General features: G+C 41.6%; 1 protein-coding gene across 5 annotated transcripts in view; it reads right to left on the bottom strand.

The window, feature by feature from the left end:
• The window catches only part of DMD (dystrophin), a 2,360,554-nt gene that overhangs the window by 247,978 nt on the left and 2,091,730 nt on the right, over positions 1–20,846 (bottom strand). For all 5 annotated transcript variants that reach the window (XM_066250305.1, XM_066250306.1, XM_066250308.1 and 2 more), the window contains one exon: positions 18,935–19,013. In XM_066250305.1, coding sequence (XP_066106402.1) covers positions 18,935–19,013 — 79 coding nt within the window. The remainder of the gene's footprint in view (positions 1–18,934; positions 19,014–20,846) is intronic.

The following is a 20,846-nucleotide window of genomic DNA, read 5'->3' as shown; positions in this document are numbered from 1 at the left end:
CACGAATAACAACCTGTAAATATTATATGAGCTGTCAGACAGATAACACTAAGCTCTGAGACCATCGCACATGGGGAATAGAATACAGATGCTCCTCCACTTATGATGAGGTTATGTCCCAATAAATGCACTGTAAGTATAAAGTATCAAAAGTAAAAAATACATTGTTTTAATTTTAATTTCTTTTGAGGTGAGAGGAGGAGGGGAGATAGGCAGACTCCCATATGCTCCCCGACCAGGATCCACCCGGCAAGCCCATCTAGGGGTGATGCTCAGGTACTGAGCTATTTTTAGTGCCTGAGGTTGATGTGCTCCACTGGAGTTATCCTCAGCACCCGGGGTCATGCTGGAACCAATTGAGCTACTGGCTGTGGGAGGGGAAGAGGAAGAGAAGGTGGGGAGAAGTAGATGGTCATTTCTTCTGCATGCCTTGAGTGGGTATTGAACATGGGACATCCACACTCCGGGCTGATACTCTATCCACTGAGCTATCAGCCAAGGCCCCAAAATGCATTTAATACACTTAACCCACCTAAGCTTGGCCTGGCCTACTTTAAACACGCTTAGAACACTTACAGTAGCCTACAGTTGGGCAATTATCTTGAGTTTCATCTCAAGAGTAATTTGCCTTCCTCTTCTCACCAGAACCAGGAGACACAGATGGGAGTTTTGTAGGCATAATGGGATGTGAAAACACAAAACACAATATCCAAAAAAGGTTGGGAAAAGCACAGTACACTGTGGAGTATTGGTTGTTTAGTCTTCTGATTGCATGGCTGACTGGGGGCTACGGTTCCCTGCTACCACCCAGCATCACTAGGGACTATCATGCTGCATATTGCCAGCCTGGGAGAAGAGCATCACTCAATATTTGAAGTATGGTTGTGTATTACTTTTGCACCACCGTAAATGAGAAAATGCACAAGTTGAACCGTCTGTACCACACCACTGGATTCGTCAGTGATTGCCAAGTCATTTACAGTATCAGGCTTACACTGATCTGGGAAGTCAAGAATTCATACTAAACTACTTGGCAAGGTGACTGCGTTGCAGAGATAAATGCTATATCTAATATCCAGTGCTACACAGTCTCATGAACAGTCTAATGAACAATATTTGGTGGCATTACTCATGAAAAAAAAAAATCCTCCTTCAAAGTGAATTACACAAAATTCCGAGAACCTTATTGTGATTATTAGGACAGTAGGAAAGAAATTAAGCCTCATAAGGACAGATGTAGGAGGATAGGTGTTTATATTATAGAGCCGTGACTGAATTATGCTCATGGAATTTCTGACTAATTTCAAACAGAATTGGCTGACTGTGTTACCATTGAACTTCCCTCCAGGTAAAAGTGGCTACGGTGTTAGTCCATTTGGATTAAGTCGGGTTACTAACAAGTCAGTGCAATATCACCAGGTGCCTTTAGTGTCTCTCCAGATGTGCTTTTAAGAGACAGCAGGTAGTCAACACCATTTGCTGAATGCTCTCTGTGTGAATGGTATTGTATTAGGCACCAGGGAAATTTCAAGGAAAGTAAAATTTGAAGCCTGAGACAGTAGGGAGCAACTCAGATATTAAAAACCAAATGACTATAGATGGGATATACATCCATTTAGAAAGCAACAGAAGAGTCAGAAAGAGCTAAGGATATGACAACAATGAAAGGAATAAGAGGGTGGGAGAGATAAAATGTGGTCCCCATTCTTTACTCCACTGTAAAAGAATTAAACATTTATACCTTAGCTATAGGCTCATGGTGGGCAGAGTGTGCTTTCCAGCCCTTAACCTTGGGCTTGACCATGTGACTTGCTTTGTCCAATGGGGCTTTAGCAGACATGATATGAACAGAGGTTTGTCCTGTTGTGCTCTGGTGATCTATCATAAGCACATGCTCCATGTGGTCTCTGATCCTTCAGCCTGGCCCTCAAAATCCAACACGTTTGGAGACATCTGGACTGAATCTGTGGCCCGGAACCAAAGCCGGCCAGCCTGCGGCCAGAAGCAGAGATTCCCAGTCAAACTATATCTAGATCACATAAACTTTGGTTGACCCGTAGACCCATAGGCATGAGAATAGGAGTTTTTTATTCTCATATCGGAGAGAGGCAGGAAGGGGAAGATAGTGGCAACCCTCTAGAAGTTCTTAAACTTCTCCAGTCTCAGTTTTCTCTTCTATGAAATAGAGAAACTAATAATCCTCATTTTACAAGATCATTGTGAGGATTAAACAGGTTGCTCCCTGTAAAATGCTTCCTCGCGTGAAAAGCAAACAGTGCTCAATATTTTTTGTATTCATATTCCTACCTCTATTTTTTTATCATCATTAATGTAGTGAGTTATCAAGATATTTATTCCATTAACTATCTTACTGCCAGTGTGAGAAATCTCAGGTTAACCAGGCCAATGAGACAGACTCTATGGTTCTAGAGTTAAACTGACTACTGAAAGCTACTACTAAACACTGTTAAAGCTATCACCAAAACACAAGCCTAGTAAACAACGCCAGTGAATAATCCCTCTTCCTCCTCTTGAACCATTTTCTGATTCTTAAAAAAATGTATGCTGTTCTCAGAGTCAGAAAACATAAAAGGAGACAGCTCTTCCTTTGGCATTCTGATGCTGTCAAGTACGACTCAACAGTGTTTTCTCATTTTATATTAGTACTGCTTAGGCATTCCAAATAAATAGCTAAGAACTTTTAGAAAGAAATAAAGCAAGATATTTTCATTTTCATTTCTATATTTAGTTCTGATTTTTTTTCTTTTCCAAGTGAGAGGTGGGGAGATAGAGAGATGGACTCTTGCATGAGTCCCGACTGGGATCCACCTGGCAACCTCCATCTGGAGCAGATGCTCGGCTCATCTGGGGCTGTGCTCACAACTGAGCTATTTTTAGCACCTGAGGCAGAGGCTTCACAGAGCCATCGACAGCACCCAGGACTAATGAGTTCAAACCAATCGAGCCATGGCTGCAGGAGGAGAAGAGAAAGAGAGAGAGACAGAAAGAAGGGGGAGGGGTGGAGAAGCAGATGGTCATTTCTCCAATGTGCCTTGATTGGGAATCAAACCCGGGACATCCGCACACCAGGCTGATGCTCTACCACTGAGCTAACTGGCCAGGGTCAGTTCTTGTTTTTAAATTAAATCTCACATTTCCAAATGTACTATCTTTTTTTGTGTGTGTATGTGTGTGTATGTATTTAAATAAGTGTTGTTGTTTCTTATTAGAGGAATGATCTGATCTATCCTGTTTAAGACAGAAGAAGCCTTGCTGTCCTTTATTCTGCACTAAGATAGCAAGGTTTCTAGTGAGCTTTTGTATTGGGCTCCAGGAATAACTGAGCATTTGGTTTAATACTTTCCCTCTTCCTCTGACACCTCTAATAGATATATCTGCTTCAGACCCCCTAGGCCAAGTCTTTTGAATCAGTCTCCTTCCCTTGATAGCTGACCTAGGTCAAGTTCTACAACATGAACTCTCACTTTTTACCTTTGGAGAATAAATTCCTTCTGTCCTTAACTCACACCATAAATGAGCTCATTCCATTCCATTCTTCCTCCAATATTTTCTCCAGACATTTCCTGCTCAGATTTTCTCTTTCCAACTCAAATTGCCCCCATGTTGACTGATCCTTCAATTATTCTTTCTTGTCTGCCTAGTTCTAGCTCATTAAAACATTAGCACTCTGTAAAACCTGTATTTATATCCATTATATATACATAAAAAAACCCTTTTCTGGGCAAAAGGGCTATAAGGAGGCAACATGTACAATTGGAAAGGGGGATATTCATCATTTAAGAATGACTAAATAGAAGGGAGAACTTGATTCTCATCACCAAATACGTCTTGTGACTTGTTAAGTGAAAGCGGGGGCCAAACAATCAGAAGCAGTCTTTGCTCGATTCTTATCAGATGAAATACAGTGGTCCCTCATCCATTGCAGAAGTTAGGTTCCAGAATCCCCCTCATGGGTGAGAATCTGCGAAATAGCAAGCTGATATTTATTTTCTTATTTGCATAGATTTTAAGGCTTTATAAACCCTTCCCGCACTCTTATAAACCTTTCCCACATTGTTATTAACCTTTCCCACACTCTTTTTATATTGTTTTCAATGTTTTAGGCTAGAAAATGCTTATTTTACCGCAAAAATAATGAAAATTATAAATATATAAAAATACCTAAATACTGCAAAGTCCCACGATATAGTTGAAAATCCACAACACAAAATTATATATATACAATTTAAAAAATCCGTGATACAGTGAGATCATGAAAGTGAACTGCAATATGGCGAGGGACGACTGTACCCTCTACTTTGGAATTGCATGTAGCCTCAAGGACAATGTGCATTACGGCCAGTTTGTATAGAATATCTCACTTCTTTCACTGTAGAAATGAATCCCTCCTTCCACTACACTCCCACAATATCCGCTACTTACCACAACTATAGAAGGTCATGATTTTTTATAAGTCTGCTTCTTTCGGTTTGGATTTGAGTATCCCAAGGCCAATATTCAGTCTTTCTTATCTTATTCCAAAGGCCTACTGTTGGTTAATAAATACACAAATGAATGAATGAATGAATGCTAACAGGCATAGTATGTCATATGTCACTTCTTAGCTCAGAACTCTATATTTACCCTTCTTACGAAGAACAAACTCCAAAGGCTTATAACCATGGTCAGCAAGATCCTACCTGGCCTGGCTCTCGATTGCTCTCTGACCTATCATTCACCGTCTTGCTTCCTGGGCTTCAGTCACACTAGCCTCTTTGTTGTTCCTTAAACCCTGTAAGCCATGCTCCCACCTCAGCGCCTTTGCACGTTCTGTTTCTTCTATCTGTAACCCTTTGTCCCCAGCCTGCTTCCAGTATCTGCCTGGCTTGTTCCCTTACTTCTTTACTCAAATGTCCCCACTCCAACTGCCTCATTTAAAGAGTTCCTTTAACTAACTACCTCCAGCCTGCTCTATCCAACTTACCATAACCTGATTGCCTTCTCCTATTCAACTAAATCATGACAGAGAATTTTCTTTCCTTTACTGCTGTTTCCCCGGTACCTAGAACAGAGTCTGACCTATATTGGTCATTGAGTAGACATTTGTTGAATGACAGAACGAATCAATTCTTAGCTGGCTGAAATTGAAGCCAGCTCATAACTTTTTTAGACTATCAGACCAGGCACTGGACTAAGTCCTTTCCTATTGGATTAGAGTGGAAATAACCTTTGGAGTGCCCAGTTATTCATTTAATCAAAGTATATTCTGCATCTATCTCTGTGGTATTAGATGCATGAAAAAAAAAAAAAGAGTGATGTCTGCCCTTTAACCTTATGATGCGCACATTCCAACCCATTTCCTTTTAGGATACTTTATGGACTACCCTTCATTCTAACTCTTGTCTGTTGGTATGTGCGCTGCTGAGCTTAAGGTGGAAGGCCAGAGGTTAATGTAATTTCATGCTGTCTCAAACGTCCTTATCCATTAATGGAGATCATGAGGCCAGACACCTTAAATAATGATCATCACTACATATACTGGACAAAATCAGCAACCTCATCATGAAGGCAAGAGTAGATCAAATTGCCCAGTGACTAGAATGAGCCTGTTATAATGCCTTTCGGTCGGATGCTTCTAAATGCCTGTCAGTTACATTGCCCTGCACAGGTTAGGCTCCTCAGGAGCCAGACTGTAAGACAAACTAGAGAGCAGGATATTTAGCATGGACTACTCTTGGGCTCAGCAGCTGTGGAAAAGAGAGGAAGGCAGCAGGAATGGTGAGAGAGGGAAGGCAAGCTGGGATGCGGGCCCTCTGACAGTCTTAGCCAACCACACATGGGCTCTGGAGCTAGAACCGTAGAGTCCTTCTGAGTTGGGCCAAAACGGCCAGGACTTTATCCTGCATTGATCGGGAGCTGCCCGTGGAAGAGGGGAGATTCTGGGTGAGGCGACTCCTGAAGGGGCAGACAGCTAAGAGTCATCTGCTGAGGATGCTCCTCTTCATTGAAGGGAACTGTGCGTGCAAAAAGTAGTCTCAGATGATTCCTTAGAGATCATTCTACTTAGTGTTCCATGTGACTCAATTGCCATGCTGATACATGGTACAGGGGTTGGTATACAGGCATGGTTCTCAACTAGGGACAGTTTTGCCCTCCGGGGGACATTTAATAATGTCTAGAGACATTTTTGGTTGTCACAACTGAGGGAAGGGGTTGCTACTGGCATGTAGTGGGTACAAATCAGGTATGTTGCTAAATATCCTATAATGCACAGGATAGGCCCCACAACAAAGAACTGTCTGGCCCCAAATATCAGTTGTGCCCAGGTCAAGAAAACTTGCTTTACAGCCTAACTTGTGGCCAATGAGGTGGCCTTAAATTTTAAATGGATAGTAAATAACTGACCCAATCTGACACTCTTTGTTTTTTTATTTCTTTCTTTTCCCCTTCTTTTCCAAGTGAGAAGAGGGGAGATAGAAAGACAGACCTGACCTATATGCACCCTGACCAGGATCCAACTGGCAACCCCCATTTGGGGGCTGATGCTCTGCCCATCTGGGGCCATGTTCGTAATTGAGCTATTTTTAGTGCCTGAGGTGGAAGCTCCATGGAGCCATCCTCAGTGCCCGAGGTCAATGCACTACAATCAATCAAGCCATGGCTGTGAGAGGGGAAGAGAAAGAGAGAGGGAGAAAAGGGGGAGGGGTAGAAAAGCAGATAGCCCCTTCTTCTGTGTGCTCTGCAGGGGAATCAAACCCGAGAGGACATCCACAGGCTGGGCTAATGCTCTACCACTGAGCCACCAGCCAGGGGGCCTTAGGCGCTCTTTCTTGGAGAGGGCAATTATAATACACAGAGAGAAATGTAGATGGTAGAGAGTTGGGGAAGTGGAAAAAGTCAGAGAGCTAAAGAAGAAAACAGATGTTACAAGGCAGTAGCAGAAGTCACAAAGTAGAGAGGAGAGAGTACCATTATACTGACAGTCTGAAGTTTACAGCAGCAAAGGCATACACAGAGAGAAGCAACATATGCTTCCTGGTGACTGCTGTTCCCCGTCCTTCCGTATGTTTCCACATATCCTTAAAAGACCGCTCATGGCCTAAGTCCATCCCTTTCTGCTCCTTACAGCTTCAAGGAGACAGCACTCATAACAGCAGTATCCGCAGTCGACCAAAATCAAGATGACTGCCATCGCTGATATCTGAGAGTATGTTTAAAAGTCCCTAGAGAATGGTTTTTCAATCAGGGAACAGTTTCTCTAAGTCTACAAAAGAACAGAAATGCCTTTTGTCCTCACCTCGAAGTCCTCACCAAAAGTACTTTGTAATCCCAAACTGCTTGTGCTCAGAAAATGGAAAACATCCAAATGGAAAAACGAAAGTCATGATTTTTGTCCACAGGGATGTGATTCCACCACTTGTGTTGTGCAAAGCTTTATACTGTGGGACAGATGACAAAAAACTACCGTAGGCCAAACTCACAAATGTTCTTTTCTGGAAAGTGTAAAAATATACCTTTCAGAGCCGGCATACCACTAAAATAGTGCCCACGTGCCGTGAAACTGATTCAGAACGGTGGTGCTGGTGTCCCTGCCCTAGGCCCCCATGAAGCCCAGAGGAATCTATCATGATGAGGAAGATGAAATAAGAACGAAACAGCCTGACTAGGCACAGTGGATAGAGCATCGGACTGGGACATGGAGGACCCAGGTTCGAACCCAAGGTCGCTGGCTTGAAGCCCAAGGTGACTGGTTTGAGCAAGGGGCCACTAGCTCTGCTGTAGCCCCCTGGTCAAGGCACGTAGGAAAAAGCAATCCATGAACAACTAAGGAGCCGCAACGAAGAACTGATGCTTCTTATCTCTCTCCCTTCCTGTCTGTCTGTCCCTATCTGTCCCTCTCTCTGTCAAAAAAATAAAAAAGAAATAAACATTTGTTTCTTCTGTGCCATGCCCCCGGACTGATTTCCACGCAGGCATGCGATGAAGGGGTGACACTAGTTTTAAAGTCACATTACGCAGGGGGAAACCATGGCAGCGCCGGTAAGTCTGGAGGGGTAACGGTACTGGTGTTCCCCTCAGCTCCGCCTTCCCGCAGGCACGCTCCCTCCAGCTGCTGTGAGTTTCGGCTGGTACGGGACCATTGCTCCCCCTCTGGAAAACCTCCCTCAGTGAAATGGGAAATGCCTTGCTGTCCCCTGCTCCCCAGAAATCCACAGCCAGTGACTGACAGGCACGGGGGAGCAAAAGCCCAGCTCCCTTGCCTGAAAATGCAGCCAAGTCCATGGTACAATGTGCGGATCAGGCTGAAAGTTAGTCTCTGACTCTGTCCTCAGCTTTACGCCCTGACCGGCATCCGTCGACCTCATCCTGCTTCCTTCACTGTCCTTCACTTGAGAGCTGCTCTCCTGACAAATTACTTGTACAAGAATCTGCATCAGGGCTCTTTTTCCACGGACCTTGACCTGAGGCTCAGGTGACCCACCGTCCTGGCATGCTCGGGGCCGAGGATGTTCACTGGGACATGGGATTCTCAGTGCTAACCAAGACCAGCCCAGACAAACTGGACCAGTCATCATCCTACCTAAGGCATATAGTCACTTGGCTCCTGAGTTTTGCCTTCAGGGACTCTGCTGACCTGAATACTAAATTCAGTGGTGTTCTGGTAAACTAGCTATGCAAAAAAAGAAGAAAAAAAAAAAAGAAAGAAAGCCTTGACTTGCAGTTATTTGCCAATTTTTGTGGGGTAAATATTATCACTATGGCTGACTTCAAGCTACCAAGGGTCATTTTAACTGGCTCACAATTCCTGTATATTTAACAATCGGCTTTGCAGAGCCAGCGTAAGCTAGCTCGCATGTAGAAGTTCCCAAAGCAGAAACTGTGAACTTTCTTAACCTTCCTCATGTGCTCAACTACATGGATCTGTAGGATCAACAATGCAACATTTTGATACTGAGGGTACCCTGAAGCAAAGAAATCTAAGGCCTTATCGGAGAGCATAGATTTGGGCTCAAGGAGAAAGGGCAATAGAAACAGATGTTGAGAACAGAGTGTAACTGAAGTTACTGTGACTACTTTTGGTGCATCTGAAAGGCTAGCTCTGAATTTATGGAGGCATTACTAGCACCATTGATATGTTGGATGGCATTTTGTTCCAAATTTTCAATACTTGGACAGCACGTGACTGAAGAAATTGGCTCAAATTATTTGGCCTTGAGATTTCACCTGACAGAGAGCTTTAGAATGAAAGTCATCACACTTTGTACCCACAGACTTCTTCCTGACTTTTTATCATGACGGCTTCTTTCAGCTGATCTGAGACTAAGTTACTGGCCCACTCATATTTCAAATTCATCCATCCCCTGAGGATAATGGTAGCATGGATTAGAGCACTGTTAAGTGAAATGTCAGCAATTATTAGATGGGCTTAAAGTTTTTTCCCTACTTTTTTTTTTATTAACTGTGAGTTGGGGGAGGTGGAGTGAAGGTTTGGCAATTCTCAGGATGGTAGTAAACTTTTTAGCCCTGTGGAGCAAGGAGAAACTGTAAATACTTTGAGTTGCTTTAACAAGACAGAAAGAGTTGACCAGGGATCTGATGAAAGCATTTAAGATTACAAAGCCTGCGGGAAGTAACTGATCTCTTCTTTCTTTTTACAGCATCTCATAATCTGAGCACAAGAGGATCACACAATGAAACTCACAGCTTTTACATTCAGAACAAATAGTTAAAAATGGCAATTAATCTTACAGAGTTTCATAGCCGTCAATAGAGTTAAATACTGCAGGAGGTCACTGGGTTAAAAGCCAGAGAATAAAGTATTTTACCTTTATTGTTTTTTTCCATTATAAAAGTAATACATGCTTATAACAAAAGCTCTGCAAAAGTAAAAAGAAAGGAAAACAATAGCTGTTTGCATTTTGATACATATTTTTAGTCTTTTTTTTTATGGGGACCTTTCTGCCGTTCCTATTTTATTTTCTAATATAGTTGTGATCATTTGTAATTTTGAAATCAGCTTTTTCCCTTAATATATTACATGGCACAGTAGAATTTTATAAAAAGGGCCATGTAAAGTTATGAATGCTATTAGTCTTTGCTGAGAGGCAACATAAAAAGTCACAGTATTTACTGAGTGTCTATTATGTGATAGTCACTATGCTTAATAACTATGCTACTGTGTATTATCAATGTCAGGAGAAAATTTACCTCTTCTTATGAGCATAAGATATAATTCATTCTGCAAATGATTTTACTGAACATCTACCAAGTACCAGATACTATATTAGGTACTAGAAAATATAACTGTCAACAAGACTAAAACCATCCTGTCCTTATAGAGATTAGAGTCTATCCATTGACTATTCATCCATTCATTAGTTACACAAATAACTATTGAGCTCTTATAAATGTGCAAACCACTAGACTTTCTGATTAAATCCATGAAAAAACATCTTTGGAAATGAGAGGAACTACTTACACTGAAAATTAAATACAAGAGAATGAATGATATACTGCTCATAAAAATTAGGGGATATTTCAAAATGAATATGAAGCAATAAAAAAAGAAGCATGTGATATGTCACTTGCTACTCAATCACGATAATTGAGTTTGCATCTCATTTGCATAATCAAACTTTCTTTGACTTGTCATTTGCTTTTCTGATGTTCTTGTTTAATAAAAAATATCAAACAGGCCCTGGCTGGTTGGCTCAGTGGTAGAGTATCGGCCTGGCGTGCAGAAGTCCCAGGTTCGATTCCCGGCCAGGGCACACAGGAGAGGCGCCCATCTGCTTCTCCACCCCTCCCCCTCTCCTTCCTCTCTGTCTCTCTCTTCCCCTCCCGCAGCCAAGGCGCCATTGGAGCAAAGATGGCCCGGGCACTGGGGATGGCTCCTTGGCCTCTGCCCCAGGCGCTAGAGTGGCTCTGGTCGCGACAGAGCGACGCCCCCTGGTGGGCAGAGCGTCGCCCCCTGGTGGGCGTGCCGGGTGGATCCCGGTCGGGCGCATGCGGGAGTCTGTTTGACTGTCTCTCCCTGTTTCCAGCTTCAGAAAATACAAAAAAAAAAAAAAAAAAAAAAAAATCAAACACTTTTTTTTATCACTTCATATTCATTTTGAGATATCCTTTAATTTTTGTGAGCAGTATACTTACTTTCATGTCTAGTTTGACTAAAATACTAAATTATGCTATCGAGTCGATAGTAATAATGACAGTAATGCTAACTCCAATAACAAATACGTGCATAGCACTTACTACGTGTTAGGCACTGTTCTAAAGGTTTTACATGTATTAATTATTTGACCTGCACTATAACCCTCTAAAATAATATTACCGCATTTCGTTGAATTCAAAACTCCTTTGATCATAAGGTGCATTTTGATTACAGAGCTGTTAAAACATGGGTGGGGGAGTGTGACTTAAAATTGATGGCATATGTTACCATTATCCCATTTTGTAGATGAAGGATAAAGAGATTAAGTACATGAGCCAGTATTTGAATCCAATTAGTCTAGCTCAGAACCTGTACTCTTAACCAATATCTGACATACCATTGGTGAGAAAACACATGGCTCAGAGGCCTTGAGAGAAAAATTCAGGCTCTGCATATGAACTTAGTATGCCCAGACCATGAGGAACAGAGGGAGAAGCACGCGTGCCAATACCACGTGGACGCAGCAGTGACTGGCGTGGGTGTCTGTTCTTCATGGGTAGGGCAGTGTGAGGTGTGGCTTGGAAACGCAGACGCTGGGGTACAGTCCCAGATCTGTATACCATCTCTGTGACCTGAGTTTTGTCATTTGATCTTTCTGCATCTGTTTTGTCACCTGTAAAATAAGGATGGACCTAAGTAGTTCAGTGTCTCTCAAACTTAGGCTGCAACTCAAAGAAGGAAACCATTTTACATCGTGACATAGTGTACACACACACACACACACACACACACACACACACCTCTAACTGAAACCAAAGTGTCAAAACAACGCTTGCCCTTGCTTGTGCAATGTACTCTAGTAATTTCTAGTCCATTCTGTTCCATTCCATTAAAAATGGTTGGTTGCAAGTCATACAACTAATTTCAGGATTCATGAATGAACAGGTTGAAAACAACTCACACAGATGCTAACTTTCTCTCCAGTTAGGCAATTCCACAGCATGGGGTGGGAGGGACTGAAAACCTCAAGGGAAAGTGAGTTGACCCATTTGCCTTAAAAGTATTCATTTGCTTTTTAATTAGATCATTTTCTTACTAACATTTTTTTTTTTTTTTTCAGTGAGAGGAGGGGAGATAGAGAGAGTCTGGGGCTGATACTTGAATCACTTGAGCTATCCTCAGTCTGCCCAGGGCCAACCTTGAACCAATAAAGCCACTGGCTCTGGGAGTGGAAGAGAGAGAGAAGGGGGAGGAGGGGGAGGAGAAAAGCAGATGGTCGTTTCTCTTGTGTGCCATGACTGGGGATCGAACCTGGGATGTCTGCATGCCAAGCCAACACTCTATCCACTGAGCAACCAGCCAGGGCCCTTACTACCTCCAAGAGAACATTTTGTCATTAAATCATTTGGCAAATACCACTTTAAGGTAAAATTCCCATACTATGTTCTATGACATGTTAGTGAGAAATTAATTGGTGTGCCTAGAAAAAGCGTAGTCACATAAAATATGGAGAAGAGCTACTTATTATCTCCATTTAGAGTGTCAATGCACATTAAAGGCTCCAAGAATCTCAACAGAAAAGACACTTGCTTACCTTTATAACCCACTGTTTTTCTAATCCCATTGACTTTAGAACTATGTTTTTCAAGGGAAAGTTATTAATGCAATATTGAACATTAATGCTCTCAGGAACTTGGCTTGGAAATGCTCCTTTAGGGAATTGTAGAAACTTGTAAAATATTAAGACAGCTATAAATTCTTTTTACTTTAATAGAAATGTTTCTATCTTTACCCAAATCTATAGTTATCCTTCCTGATGAGAAAAGTCAACTTTTGAACAAAAGCCCAGAAAACTGAAAAAAAAAAAATGGCCAGAGAAAAGATCTTAAATTCTTTATATATTCTAAAATATACGATATAATGTGTATGTAATACAACTGCTCTGTATAATAAACAATATATAATAACATTTTAAAATAATAATTAAAAAAATCATGCTGTTAGAATTTCTCCTTTTTTGCTTGGTTTAAGTTGCAGAAGTCAATTAGAAATGGTAGAATATTAAAGCTGGAATTAAAGGCAAGCTAGCGCCTATCAGTGATTTTCTTTTCTCATTTCCTCTCAGATCCAAGATAAAAGAAACAACTTCTTTAACAAGTAGAGACTGGGCCACAAGAAGAAACAGTGAATACTTTCCTTTAGTAACAGGCTGCCTCTCCGTACTGATAAAAAAAATAACAAAGACAGATGGCAATGTAATTATCAAAGGGGAGTGTGTGTGTGTGTGTGTGTGTGTGTGTGTGTGTGTGTGTAAGAGAGAGACAGAAAGAGTGAGAATAGGATGAAAAGAGAGAAAGACAGTGAGAATGTTTGTGGGGGAGGCACAATTAGTGACTCATCTGTATTTTTCTTTTCTTTGTAATTTCTAAACCTCAGAAATCCCCCTATTATTATTTCTGGGAACCTGAAAGCAAATTACTAGACATCTATCAACTCAAACTCCTTTATTACTTCCTCTGGTATTTTTTCAAACTTCAGTTTAATTTTCTGAGGGGAGGCTGTTTTTCTTTTAGAGAACACAATGTAGTCACAGATAAATGACTTCTGAGACACACTGCATTGAATATGGTTTCATTGATGCCTCACCCAGTTTCTGGGGCAACTTTCTAGAGGCCATTTGGCAACACAGATAAAAAGCCTTACCAACACAAACATCCTTTAACACAGCAGCTCCTGTTTGAGGTATTTATCGTGCAGGAAGAATGTGTGGCACTTATACTGCTCACAAAAATTAGGAGATATTTCAAAATGAACATAAAGCGATAAAATATCCCCTAATTTTTGTAAGGAGTATATAAAGGTAGACAAAGAATGTTAGTCACAATTTGGGATATGATAGTGAAAAATTTGAAATATGCTTAATATTGAATGACTCTGAATTACATTAATAAATCTGGCACAGTCACCAAAGGGGAAATTACTCAGCCATTAAAAAAAATTACTCTGAGGCCCTGGCCAGTTGGCTGAGTGGTAGAGAGTCGGCCCAGTGTGTTGAAGTCCTGGGTTCAAATCCTGGCCAGGACACACAGGAGAAGCGCCCATCTGCTTCTCCACCCTTCTCCCTCTCCTTTCTCTCTATCTCTCTCTTCCCCTCCTGCAGCCAAGCTCCATTGGAGCAAAGTTGGCCCTGGTGCTGAGGATGGCTCCATGGCCTCCTCTTCAGGCACTAGAACAGCTCTGGTTGCAAAGGAGCAACGCTCAAGATGGGCATAGCATCACCCCCTAGTGGGCATGCTGGGTGGATCCCGGTAGGGTGCATGCGGGAGTCTGTCTCTCTGCCTCCCTGCTTCTCACTGCAGAAAAAAACCCCATAAAACCATTCTGCTCACAAAAATTAAGGGATATTTTATCAATTCATATTCATTTTGAAATATCTCCTAATTTTTGTGAGCACTATATAATATATATTTATCCTCGTTTAGTTTAAAAGAAAAAAATAAACAGGATCTGAATACACATACATGCACACACACTAAGAGAAAGACAGAAAGTTTATAAATCAGTTTTCTAATAGTAATTTTTCTTTACCTGTCTGCAGTCTCTGCTTCACAAAATCTCTTTCAGGGGCATATACTACCTTTGTAATTTTAACAAGAGCAACATAAAGAAACCAGCTTTGCCTAGTCTTCAGTCTCACTGTCCTGTTTCTCAACTACCCCTGAAAGTGAATTGGTACTCTTGTTTTTAATATCTGCAAGCAAAACTTCTAAGTCTATATTGATGTCATATGAGTATCCCAGAAATTGTTGACATGTAGGGTTGGCTACATTTAGGTGTCATAGAATATCTGTGTCTTCAAGCCTGACCTTTCTGGAAGTCAGCACCTGGGTGGTGTGCTTTGAAAGGTGTGAGGATGTTCCACGTGGTCCTTCAAAGTTCTTCCCTCACAGCTCAGAGATTACAGCTGACATTCTACCACCAGAGAGCCATTCCTCAGGTTTATAGCTTTTTATCCTATTAAAATGCAAATAACCCCGGAGAAGTACACATTAAACTTTACCGGTCACCTGGGTTAAATGAGTATAACATATCATTTTCTGAGAATAGGTTTTAATGAGGAAGACATGGGAATTCAGGTGCACAGAGAAAATGAAGAATGAATGACTATCCATGGTTTCTGAGGAGTAATTAATATTCATAATAGTACTATTTTTATTTATGCTTTCTGAGCCCCTGACAAGTATGTTATGGCATCTAATCTCAATGAAGTCAAATAGAATGGCTGGCATCACGGCAGGAAAAAGAAGACAAAATCTACAGGCTTTCTAATTGTTCTAAAGTAGTGATTTTCAACCGGTGTGCTGCAAGAATTTTTTTTTTGCAACAATTTTAAAAACTCACAATTCCTGACTATTTAGTCAGGGGCATTGATCTCTTTTCCTTTGGACAGTCAAATAAAAAAATGTCAACAGCCCACACAACAACAGCTGTTTGGTATGAATGGATACAATTTATTTATTTATTTATTTATTTATTTATTTATTTATTTATTTATTTATTTAATTTTTAGTGAGAGGAAGGGAGAATGGAAGGCAGAGACAGATTCCTGCATGCACCCTGACCTGGATCCACCCCGCAAGACCACTAGGGGGCGATGCTCTGCACATCTGGGGCTCTGCTTCATTGCAACCTGAGTCATGTTCTAGTGCCTAAGGCAGAGGCCATGGAGCCATCCTCAGGGCCTGGGGCCAACTCGTTCCAATCAACCATGGCTGCAGGAGTGGAGGAGAGAGAGAGAGAGAGAAGCTAAAGGGGGAGGGATGGAGAAGCACATGGGCACTTCTCCTGTCTTCCCTGACCTCTGACGGGAATCAAACCCGTGACAGCCACACGCCAGGCTGACGCTCTACCACTGAGCCAACTGGACAGGGCCAAATGAATCTAAATTTATACCTATTTTTTTTGTGTGTGTGTCAGATTGGCAAAAAATATATTTTTTGGTGTGCTGCAGAATTTAAAAACTATATTTATTTATTTATTTATTTATTTATTTATTTATTTATTTAAGCGAGAAAGGAACGGAGAAAGAGAGAGGGACAGAAACATTGATCTGTCCCTGTATGTGCCTCTACTGGGGATTGAGCCTACAACCTCTGCATATAAGGATGATGCTCAAACCAACCGAGCCATCTGGCCAGGGCACTGTGCTGCAGAGTTTTAGTAAGTAGTTAATGTGTGTCATGAGATGAAAAAGGTTGAAAATCACTGTTCAAGAGCCATTCCTAAAAGCTGCAATCCCACTCAACTGCCTAGACTGCTTGAACCTGCCTCTTTTGTCTTGGCATTTCTGAAGCATGGGTGATACTGTTCGAATAACAACTGCACGCAAATAATAAGGTTATACCCAGGCAGAAAATATGGCAGGACTATCAACATCTAGGAATTATTATTATTATTATTATATGACAGAGACAGAGAGGGACAGATAGGGACAGACAGACTGGAAGGAAGAGAGATGAGAAGCATCAGTTCTTTGTTGCGGCACCTTAGTTGTTCACTGATTGCTTTCTTATATGTGCCCTGACCGGGGGGCTACAGCAGAGCGAGAGACCCCTTGCTCAAGCCAGCGACCTTGGGCTCAAGCCAATGACCTTGGGCTCAAGCTGGTGAGCCCACGCTCAAGCCAGAGACCTCGGGGTTTCAAACCTGGGTCCTTTGCTTCTCAGTCCGACACTCTATCCACTGCACCACTGCCTTGCCTGGTCAGGCAGAATTATTATTCTTAAAGATAATGGAAAACTGGAGAGACATGTGAAAGCATCTAGTCAAATACTTTAATATATTTGTGAGCATGGATCTTTCTATTCATCTATGGAAAATAGAAAAGAATCTTGAAGTCAAACGAATGAAGGGAGATCATATAGAATTACTTCCTTCCTAGAACATGTAAATCAAGAAAAAGACAGTTCAGTGTGGTGGTTAAAAACAGACTGCAGCCAACTTCTTGGGTGTGAATTTTGGCTGTGTCATCTGCTAGCTGAATGACGGTGTGCTTCAATTTCCTCCTCTTTAAAATAAGTGAAGTGGTTACCAGAGACGGGGGCTGGGAGGGAGGGGAGCGATGGGGTCAAATATACAATGATGGAAAAGGTTTTGTCTTTGGTGATGGCCACACAAAGCAGTGAACAGTTCACATACTATGGACACGGATACCTGAAATCTATGTGTTCCTGTGGACCAATGCCACCTCATTAGATTTAATTTCTAAATAAAAAAAATGACTGTAATAACGGTATCTACTTGATAGGTTGCTATAAAGATTAAATCAGTTCATATTTGTAACACTGCCAGGAACAAAGTAACTGCCCTAAAATGATGGTTAAACCCTCATAGATACCCACACATGACTGGAAGGAAAGACACCAAAATATTACCATACGTCAACTCCGTGTGGCAGCAGTATGATTTTTTAAATTCCAAAAAAGTCAACACATCTACCTTTTTTTTTTTTTTCTTTTTTTTAGAGAAGAGAGAGAGACAGAGAGAGAGAGAAGGGGGGAGGAGCTGGAAGCATCAACTCCCATATGTGCCTTGACCAGGCAAGCCCAGGGTTTTGAACCGGTGACCTCAGCATTTCCAGGTCGACACTTTATCCACTGCGCCACCACAGGTCAGGCTCTACTTTTGTAATGAAAGATAGATACAGTGGTATAATTGAACATCAGGCAGGAGAAAACAGGAGCTTGACAATCTAAGATGGAGTTTTATATTAATAGGGTGTTCCAATATATATATATATATAATTTTTTTTGTATTTTTCTGAAGTTGGAAACAGGGAGGCAGTCAGACAGACTCCCGCATGTGCCCGACCAGGATCCACCTGGCACACCCACCAGGGGGCGATGCTCTGCCCATCTGGGGCATTGCTCTGCTGCAACCAGAGCCATTCTAGCACCTGAGGCAGAAGCCATGGAACCATCCCCAGCACCTGGGCCATCTTTGCTCCAATGGAGCCTTGGCTGCGGGAGGGGAAGAGAGAGACATAGAGGAAGGAGAAGGGGAAGGGTGGAGAAGCAGATGGGCGCTTCTCCTGTGTGCCCTGGCTGGGAATCAAACCTGGGACTCCTGCATGCCAGGCCGACGCTCAACCACTGAGCCAACCGACCAGGGCCTAGGGTGTTCCAATATTAAATTTTCAGTTAACTAAGGCTATTCCTCTTAATATTAATGATTAAAAAGATAGTATTAAGGATATTTAATAATATAATTAATTATAAAAGCAGTTAATAAAATAGTAAAACTGGAAAAGATAAAGAATGTATGGAGGTGAAAAATACAAGAGTGATAAGATTAGTTAGGGAAAGGAAACAACAGGTTGAGGTCCCCACTTGGACACAGGGAGTGTTTAATAAGTTATATAGAAATAAAGAATTATAGATTCACAGTAATACATATTGAATTATCACATAATTATGTGATAACATAATTAGCATCTGTACGAAGTGAACTGCTATAAGCAGAACTAAAGACTCAAAAATATTACCCAAGTTAGCACTTGAGAATACATTGCAGGAAACAATTATGCATTAGCTGAAGAATGGACCAAATGATCTGATTGGTCTTTCTCTTCCTAACCTTTGGAATTTACCCACGAAGTTATCCTTCAGGATGATTTATGCCTCCACTGCATTTAGCAGACATGATTGTAATTCAGCTCTTATTTCTTAGCCAACAAGATGCAATGAAGAGGTTAAGCAATGAAAGGTGACAATGACTTACTGGAAAGAAAGTGCTGGGACGCCGGGCCGAAGTCCCTGTGAGCTTCGTGCAGCTGTCGGATGCGCTCCTCAACGGCCACCTGGGAGGGAGAGCACAGAAATGATGTTTGCTCAGCATGCAGAATGAGCAACAATGAAAACAATATATCCTTTTTGGTAAGATCTTTTGGGCCTCGAACGCTGGAACACTAAAGCAATAATTTACAACCCTGGTTTTAACAGCCACGTACTGTACATGACCTCCAAGACCCATTTTTACCAAACCAAGACCAAACAAAAAAGATTCGCTCTCTCGACAATGTTAAAATGAGATTAAAAAAAGAAAGCCCGCATTGGCAGCCACAAATGAGCTACTGCTTTAATAAGTACCAACATGAAAAGGTTAGGGAGGTTGCCATTCGCTACGATTCTAGGCAACTGAAGGACCTCAGAAATGACATATTTTATCTTAGTCTTTGATGAAGTCTGTTGTCTAATTTTTAAAAATAATAGGGATCGATAATTAGTGAATCATTGAGTCATAATTAATCATTGATAATAAGTAACCAGATATTTGATTAATACATAAGTATCAAAGAAGTAGAGGCAAAGCTTAAATTTAGGGTATTCACAGGGTAGATAGTGAGACAACATAAATGTTCAGATTTTAGTTTTTAGTAGACTTAGAAATTACTAGGAAGTATATCTTTAGTTGACATGGATAAAAGTTACTATTTTTTTCTTTTTCTTCTTTGTTGTGACACAGAGAGAGAGAGACAGAGAGAGGGACAATTAGGGATAGACAGGAAGGGAGAGAGATGAGAAGCATTAATTCTTCGTTGTAGTACCTTAGTTGTTCATTGATTGCTTTCTCATATATGCCTTGGCCGGGGGGCTACAGCAGAGTGAGTGACCCTTGCTCAAGACAGTGACCTTGGAGTCAAGCCAGCAAGCTTGGGCTCAAGTTGGTGAGCCTTGCTCAAACCAGATGAGCCTGCACTCAAGCCAGTGACCTCGGGGTTTTGAACCTGGGTCCTCCGTGTCCCAGTCCGGCGCTCTATCCAGTGCACCACTGCCTGGTCAGGCACCCTTTTTTGTTTGTTTGTTTTATTAGCTTTTTCTACAATATATTGACCCAATGGACTGATGGCTTAGCAAATTCTATTCTGGGTGAAGAAAAAAAGGAACAATTTTATGAATGAAATGGTAGACTTTGTCATCTGGCATTTTGTCACCCCATTATTAGTGGTGGCCCAACACATCTGCATTCTAGCTCCAGGAAACTTGATCTTGATTTGGTTCTGAATAGCCTGTGCTAAACTAGGGGCTGGTCACCAATTGCTTAAAGCCACCAGAGCCCAAGTGGGTTTGCTCTTGCACTGTGGATAATTCTCAGAGGTAAAATAAATCTCATACTTGTCAGAAGAGTGGCTCAGGTAGCCTGGTCCAAAACCAACTCTGACCTTCCAATATCAATTGTCTAGTATAGATTCAGAACAATCTCCTTTTCCCCCTCACTGTTTCCCTAGCCTTGAGCATTTTTGCTTGGACCAAATATTTGGAAAACCAGGTAGAGTTCCAAAAAGTAGGGTTACTCAGAAAAGCATGAGGAACATTTATTTCAAAGCTACCTTCCCAGCCTTATGACCCTGCACTCCCAGCCCAACTCTACCTGCCTGTCCTGTGACACTCCATCCAATATGACACCCGTGTGACTTGTTTGTACTGCTCCTCCTCTGGAAAGCTCTTATTCCTCTTCTGTCCCAGGGCAAAGCTTTTATACGCTTTTGTGCTTACTTTCCAGTCCCCAAGTTAGAGTGATTGCTTCCTCAACATTCTCACAGCACATAGTTTATACTTGAAGTACTTCTATCAGATCATTCATTTTAGTGATGTGGGCATGAGTATCTCCCACAATGGCTTTTCAAATCCTC

The sequence above is a fragment of the Saccopteryx bilineata genome, chromosome X (genome assembly GCF_036850765.1).
Source record: "Saccopteryx bilineata isolate mSacBil1 chromosome X, mSacBil1_pri_phased_curated, whole genome shotgun sequence".
In the NCBI taxonomy this organism is placed as follows: Eukaryota; Metazoa; Chordata; class Mammalia; order Chiroptera; family Emballonuridae; genus Saccopteryx; species Saccopteryx bilineata.
The sequence above is the reverse complement of the archived record's forward strand: the minus strand, read 5'-3'. Positions and strand labels throughout refer to the sequence as shown.